Below are 8,163 nucleotides of genomic sequence, written 5' to 3'. Positions count from 1 at the left end.
TCCTCTGGCAACGCATTCCAGAGCTTCACTATTCTCTGAGTGAAAAATTTTTCCTCCTATTGGTTTTAAGAGTATTTCCCTTTAACTTCATCGAGTGTCCCCTAGTCTTTGTCATTTTTGACAGAATGAAAAATCGATCCACTTGTACCCGTCTACTCCACTCAGGAATTTGTAGACTTCAGTCATATCTCCCTTCAGCTGTCTCTTTTCCAAACTGAAGAGCCCTAATCGTTTTAATCTTTCCTCATACGAGAGGAGTTCCATCCCCTTTACCATCTTGGTCGCTATTCTTTGAACCTTTTCTAGTGCCACTATATCTTTCTTGAGATAAGGAGATCAGAATTGAACGCAATACAGTGGTACCTTGGATTACGAGCATAATCCATTCCAGGAGCATGCTCGTAATCCAAAATGCTCGTTTATCAAAGCAAAGTTCCCCATAGGCAGTTCCAGAACCCGGGGTATGGACCTGTCGGGGCCGGGTGCTGCAGCGCCGTCTCCTCCGTCTGCCTCCTTGTCCGCCACCTCTGTCCGTCATGAAGAACAACCCCACAGTGCTGCTTCGGGGGGGATGCCTTTAATGTGCCAGCCGCCGGAGAACCCGCAGTGTCGCTTCAGAGGGATGCCTCCTCCATCCGCCGGCCAGCCCTCCACGTCGGATGCCCCTTGCAAGCTGGAGAGCCCCCACCCGAGCCCACGCAGCCGAGCGCTGCCCCACCCGCACGCCGCGCACGAGATGCACAATGCCAATGACTGACGCTGTGCGCGTCACACGCAATGCGCAGGGGGGATGGCACCCGGCCGCGCAGGCCAAGACAGAGGTCCTCCAACCTGCGGAAGGCACCCGACGTGGAAGGCTGACCGGGAGACGGAAAAGGAATCCCCCGAAGCGGCGCTTCCTAGACTATAAGTGCTCGTTTATCGGGGCAGTGCTCGGTTTGCAAATCAAAAGTTTGCTGAACACTCGCAAACCGGGTTACTCGCAAACCGAGGTTCCACTGTACTTCAAATGAGGTCTCACCATGGAGCAATACAGGGGCATTATAACATTCTTAGTCTTGTTAACCATCCCCTTTTTAATAATTCCTAGCATCCTGTTTGCTTTTTTGGCCGCCGCCGCACATTGGGTGGAAGGTTTCATCGTATTGTCTACAATGATACGATGAAACCCTGGGCGCTAACCCCCAAGGTGGACCCTAGCACCCGGTAACTGTGATTCACTTTGCATTTTTCCACATTAAATTTCATCTGCCACTTGGACCCCAGTCTTCCAGTTTCCTAAGGTCCGCCTGCAATTTTTCACAATCTGCACGCGTTTTAACAGTTTAGAGTCCTCAGCAAATTTAATCACCTCATTTGTCGTTCCAATTTCCAGATCATTTATAAATAAGTTAAATAGCACCGGTCCCAGTACAGACCCCTGTGGCACTCCACTGTTTACTCTCCTCCACTGAGAAAAATGATCATACCCCCAAGTCTAGCGAAAACGGTATCAGAACGAGACTTGGGGGGTAATCGTCAGTGAGGACATGAAGTCTGCCAATCAAGTGGAGCAGGCTTCGTCCAAGGCAAGACAAATCATGGGCTGCATACGCAGGGGTTTCGTCAGCCGTAAGGCGGAAGCCATTATGCCATTGTATAGATCCATGGTGAGGCCCCACCTGGAATACTGTGTGCAATTCTGGAGGCCGCATTATCGCAAGGATGTGCTGAGACTGGAGTCGGTGCAAAGAATGGCCACCCGGATGGTCTCGGGACTCAAGGATCTACCGTACGAAAAACGGCTTGACAAATTACAGCTATACTCGCTCGAGGAGCGCAGAGAGAGGGGGGACATGATCGAGACGTTCAAGTATCTTACGGGCCGCATCGAGGCGGAGGAAGATATCTTCTTTTTCAAGGGTCCCACGACAACAAGAGGGCATCCGTTGAAAATCAGGGGCGGGAAACTACGAGGTGACACCAGGAAATTCTTTTTCACTGAAAGGGTGGTTGATCGCTGGAATAGTCTTCCACTACAGGTGATTGAGGCCAGCAGCGTGCCTGATTTTAAGGCCAAATGGGATCGGCACATGGGATCTATTCACAGGGCAAAGGTAGGGGAGGGACATTAAGGTGGGCAGACTAGATGGGCCGTGGGCCCTTATCTGCCGTCTATTTCTATGTTTCTATGTTTATGTTTCTATTTGGCATGTGGGATCTCTTCATGGAGGTAGTTAGGGGGGGGTGGGCCATTAGGGTGGGCAGACTGGATGGGCCGTGGCCCTTATCTGCCGTCTATTTCTATGTTTCTATGTTTATGTTTCTATTTGGCATGTGGGATCTCTTCATGGAGGTAGTTAGGGGGGGTGGGCCATTAGGGTGGGCAGACTGGATGGGCCGTGGCCCTTATCTGCCGTCTATTTCTATGTTTCTATGTTTATGTTTCTATTTGGCATGTGGGATCTCTTCATGGAGGTAGTTAGGGGGGGTGGGCCATTAGGGTGGGCAGACTGGATGGGCCGTGGGCCCTTATCTGCCGTCTATTTCTATGTTTCTATATATTGAACCCTACCCTCTGTTCTATCCGATAACCACAATTAAACTTTGCCACCTATCCCATGACTCTTTAATTTTCTCAGAAGCCTCTTGTGAGGAACTTTATCGTAAGCTTTCTGAAAATCTCGATACACTATATCAACGGGTTCACCTATATCCACATATTTATTCACACCTTCAAAGAAGTCAAGCAAATTTGTGAGGCAAGATTTTCCTCAGCTGACTCTGTCTCATGAAATCATGTTTGTCTATGTGTTCTACAGTTTAATATTTTATAATCGTTTCTACCATTTTGCCCAGCACCGAAGTGAGGCTTACCAGTCTGTAATTTCCCAGATCTCCCTAAAAATATTATTGGTTTCTGAATCCATCGGACCTGCCCGGATCAGACACAGATCACTCATGATCGAGCAGGTTAGTGAATCTAGCCCTGTCTCTCCTTAGATAGCATCTGCCCATCACGCCACACTTAGGCAGCAGAAAGGAGGCAGACCTCTCCGAACCCAGTGTTCTTTTGCTCTCCCACCCACCCTTGGTGGACATTTAGGGAGTTATCAGTGTGCAAATGTTTGCTGAAACTCGCTGTCTCTAAATCCAGGTGGATAACCTTCACGTTCGCATGGTGTCATCAAAAGTCTGTGTGCTTAAACTTGCGGGACTGTTTACGTTTGCAGCAACAGGCTAAACGGCCTTGGAGGGGAGGGGGGGGGGTGTCTACCCACTTCTCTGGACGGCACTTTGTATACTCTGACCGGATTTGTGAAAAGGAAAGTTATTAAGCGCTGCCCGCCACTCGCCTGACTCACAATTCAGTGGGGCTGTTGAGACCATTATGAAGCTTTTAGCGCTGCTGGTCCTCTCCGCCCAGCTTTTCTCCAACAAAGCAGACCCGCTCTCAACTGAAGATGCCAACTGCAAGGACCCCATCATATTTCAGGCGATGGACGTAGCACTGAGAAGGTACAATACGAACATACAAACTGGTAACCAGTTTGCCCTGTTCCAGATTACAGATGCTAAGGTAAGTAACTATGATTAGGTTGTAAAATCAGTATCTTGGAGAACCTAATTATTCAAGACAACGTTCCCAAGCGGTGGAACCAGAACCCATTGAGTGGCGATGGTGGAGTTGCAGGTTCCTTAAGAGGTATCAGCCTGCGGTGACCACTCAGTTAGGAAAAATGGACTACGCAGAAGAGATGCTAAAAATGTGAGCACGCTATCTATAATCTACGATGTTATTACATTACATTATATTAGTGACTTCTATTCCACCTTTACCTTGCAGTTCAAGGCGGATTACATAAGAATTGTTATTATTTTAATACATAAGGTTATAACGGAACATTTTCTAATTTGCTAAGGAATAGATTGGTAATGCCGACGGAGTTTGGAACTTTATTGGTAAAGTTATATTGGGTTTTATGTGTTTTTTGACGAGTAAGGTTTTTGTTTCTTTTTTGAAAGTTTTGTAGTCCGTGGTTGAAGTCAGCAGATTGGTGAGTTGTCGGTCCAGTTTTGCTGCTCTAGTGGCCAGTAGGTTGTCATACATTTTTCTTCGTTTGACCTTTTTGGTTGGTGGGTGTGTGAATATTGTGTGAGTTCTCCTGTGTCTGATTGAGGTGGAATGAGTTAGTCGATTGTTCCAGTAGGAAGGGCTGTTTCCGTTTATAACTTTGAATAGTATTCTGGCTTGTATTGGGAGCCAGTATGAGTCGTGGTAGGCCTCCGTGATGTGGTCGTATTTCTTCAAAGAGTAGATAGGTCTTAGGGCTGTGTTTTGTATTGTTTGGAGTTGTTTCATCTTTGTTGTTGTGCAGGGGAGATATAGTATGTTGCAGTAGTCTATTAGGCCTAGGATTAGGGATTGGACCACAAGTTGGAATTGTTTTACATAAGAATTGCCACTGCTAAGTCAGACCAGTGGTCCATCACGCCCAGCAGTCCGCTCACACGGCGGCCCTCTGGTCTAAGACCAGCACCCTAACTGAGACTAGCCCTACCAGCGCATGTTCTTGTTCAGCAGAAACTTGTCTAACTTTGTCTTGAATCCCTGGAGGGTGTTTTCCCCTATAACAGCCTCTGGAAGAGCGTTCCAGCTTTCCACCACTCTCTGGGTGAAGAAGAACGTCCTTACGTTTGTACGGAATCTATCCCCTTTTCACTTTAGAGAGTGCCCTCTTGTTCTCTCTACCTTGGAGAGGGTGAACAACCTGTCTTATCTACTTTGTCTTGAATCCCTGGAGGATGTTTTCCCCTATAACAGCCTCCGGAAGAGCGTTCCAGCTTTCTACCACTCTCTGGGTGAAGAAGAACCTCCTTACGTTCGTACGGAATCTATCCCCTTTCAACTTTAGAGAGTGCCCTCTCGTTCTCTCTAGCTTGGAGAGGGTGAACAACCTGTCCTTATCTACTAAGTCTATCCCCTTCAGTACCTTGAATGTTTCGATCATGTCCCCTCTCAATCTCTATTCGAGGGAGAAGAGGCCCAGTTTCTCTAATCTTTCGCTGTACGGCAGCTCCTCCAGCCCCTTAACCATCTTAGTTGCTCTTCTCTGGACCCTTTCGAGTAGTACCGTGTCCTTCTTCATGTACGGCGAACAGTGCTGGACGCAGTACTCCAGGTGAGGGCGTACCATGGCATGATAACCTTCTCTGATCTGTTCGTGATCCCCTTTTTTATCATTCCTAGCATTCTGTTTGCCCTTTTTGCTGCCGCCGCACATTGTGTGGACGGCTTCATCGACTTGTCGATCAGAACTCCCAAGTCCCTTTCCTGGGAGGTCTCTCCAAGTACCGCCCCGGACATCCTGTATTCGTGCATGAGATTTTTGTTACCGGCATGCATCACTTTACACTTATCCACGTTGAACCTCATCTGCCATGTCGATACCCATTCCACGAGCTTGATTATGTCACGTTGCAGATCTTCGCAATCCCCTTGCGTCTTTACTACTCTGAATAACTTCGTATCATCCACAAATTTAATCACCTCGCTCGTTGTACCTATGTCCAGATCATTTATAAAGATGTTAAAGAGCACGGGTCCAAGCACCGAGCCCTGCGGCACCCCACTGGTGACGCTCTTCCAGTCCGAGTATTGTCCATTTACCCCCACTCTCTGTTTCCTATGCTCCAGCCAGTTTTTAATCCACCTGAGTATTTCACCCTCATTTCCATGGCTTGCAATTTTCCAATTTTTCTACTGTTGGAATTGTTTTCTTCTGTTTATTAACAGAAGAAAAGACCTCAAAACACGCCAGTGGCCCACTAGACACTTTGTTTGGAGTTCAAGGGTCAAAAAACCTCTGTTGCTGTTGTATTTTTAACTTTCACTCCATTTTTTCAATGTACATTTCACTAAAGTCCATTCAAGGTCACAGAGTCAACCAAATATATCAAACGAAATTGGCTAAAATTCAAACTTGTACGGCACTCTATTCCTCTACTCTTGTAGAAATGAAAGAAAAGCGTAAAAGCCCGTGAGCTTTTATTTATTTACCCCCCCCCCCCCTCTTTTATTCAGGTGCGCTAGTCGATTCAGCGCACGCTAAAGATTATTGCTCACTAAGCGCCAAAATATCCATAGAATATAACAGATGTGTTAGCGTGTAGCGCACGCTACAACAGATAATATGCCTTAATTATTTATATTCCACATATCCTACAATTCTATGCGGATTACAAATTATTCAGGAACTCAAGCATTTTTTCCCGTCTGTCCCGTATCTGGGGCACTGGGGGATTAAGGGCTAGGTTCACTAACCTGCCCGATCGTGACCAATCCGTGTCCGATCCGGGCAGGTCCGATGGATTCACAAACCGTCAATATTCAAATGGGGGTGATCGGAAGAACGCCCCCATCTGCAGACATGGATCGCTAGTGTGTGATCCCAATGCATGCGCAGACCATCTGCAGATGGTTTGCGCATGCATCTAAGACCCCTCTGAGCCGCGACTTTTTTTTTTTTTTTTAACTTTTTACTTTACTTTTTTGTAGCCCAGCGAGCCCATGGTTTTAACCCACTTTAAACCCGTGGGTTAAAACCATAGGCTCGCAGTGCTGGGAAGAGCAGGAGAGATTCGAGGCGGCAGGCAGGAGAGATCCGGAGAAGAGCAGGGCGGCGAATCGGGAGAGAGCAGGGCAGCGATTCAGGGAAGCGGGCAGGACAGATTCGGGGCTGAGCATTGGGGCGGCAGGCAGGAGAGATTTGGGGCAGCAGAGAGCAGGGCTTCAATGGAGCTGGAGAGTCGGAAAGGACGTTTGCGACTGGTCCCCAGCAGTCGCTTCTTGGGTTGATCGGCCAGCCCAGTCAGATCGCGAAATTTTGTTTTGCGAATCACGTTCCTGCCTACTTTGCATGCCGTTCCCCTCATTTGGATCGGCAGAGAGGTAAGTGAATCGGGCCAGAGTAAAATCGGGTCGCAAACCGATCAGTTTGCTTGGTGAATCTAGCCCTAAGTGACTTGCCCAGGGTTACAAGGAGCAATTCAGGATTTGAACCCACCACCCCAGGGTGCTCTAACCACTGCACCACACACTCCCGATGGAAACCAATCCGTTTCACTAACTATAACCTTCTTCAGGGGGAAGCGCTTCAAAAAACACTGCTCGTAACGATTTGGTTGACTCTGTGGCCATGAGCGGACTTCTGTGAAATATGCATTGAAAGTATCGAGTGAAAGTTAAACAAAATGAAAACAGAAAATTAAACTTAAAACTATAAATACAAGAACAGCAGAGGTTTTTTTTAACCTATGATGATACCCTGAGGTTGAGATAGACACTAAAGAATGACAGTCTCTGGTATCCAGAGCAGATATTGTGATGTCATAATGCCTCATTCCACCAGTGCCTAAGAGCCAATCACATCAGTGATGTCACAATGGCTTCATTATCATTGGCTCACATAAGAATCAGAGTATGAATGGCCACAACCACTGACCCTCGAGCTTTGCTTTGAAGAATGCTGGTGTAGAAGGACCGAGGCTGAAACAGACACTACAGAATGACAGTCTCTGGTATCCAGAGCAGATATTGTGATGTCATAATGCCTCATTCCACCAGTGCCTAAGAGCCAATCACATCAGTGATGTCACAATGGCTTCATTATCCTTGGCTCACATAAGAATCAGAGTATGAATGGCCACAACCACTGACCCTCGAGCTTTGCTTTGAAGAATGCTGGTGTAGAAGGACTGAGGTTGAAACAGACACTACAGAATGACAGTCTCTGGTATCCAGAGCAGATATTGTGATGTCATAATGCCTCATTCCACCAGTGCCTAAGAGCCAATCACATCAGTGATGCCACAATGGCTTCATTATCCTTGGCTCACATAAGAATCAGAGTATGAATGGCCACAACCACTGACCCTCGAGCTTTGCTTTGAAGAATGCTGGTGTAGAAGGACCGAGGCTGAAACAGACACTACAGAATGACAGTCTCTGGTATCCAGAGCAGATATTGTGATGTCATTGGTGCCGAATCTGAAACCAAAACCGAAATTTGGTCGGCCTCTATTTCTGGGTCTGTGAGACGATGTGGTTTCAAAAAGTATATAATAGAGTAGATTCATATGGTGTTATTCTAGGATTTTGTCATGAAATAGCTAGAATTGGTA

At 47.0% G+C, this 8,163-nt stretch overlaps 1 protein-coding gene across 1 annotated transcript in view; it reads left to right on the top strand.

Annotated features, from left to right (window-relative positions):
- Window positions 1-3,291: 3,291 nt before the first annotated feature.
- Window positions 3,292-8,163, top strand: part of KNG1 (kininogen 1) — a 41,158-nt gene continuing 36,286 nt past the window's right edge. Inside the window, exon 1 of the mRNA XM_033959091.1 lies at window positions 3,292-3,559. Within this exon, the coding sequence (XP_033814982.1) occupies window positions 3,371-3,559 (189 nt within the window). The 5' untranslated portion in view covers window positions 3,292-3,370. The remainder of the gene's footprint in view (window positions 3,560-8,163) is intronic.

This window comes from Geotrypetes seraphini, chromosome 9, assembly GCF_902459505.1.
Source record: "Geotrypetes seraphini chromosome 9, aGeoSer1.1, whole genome shotgun sequence".
Classification (NCBI taxonomy): Eukaryota; Metazoa; Chordata; class Amphibia; order Gymnophiona; family Dermophiidae; genus Geotrypetes; species Geotrypetes seraphini.
The sequence above is the reverse complement of the archived record's forward strand: the minus strand, read 5'-3'. Positions and strand labels throughout refer to the sequence as shown.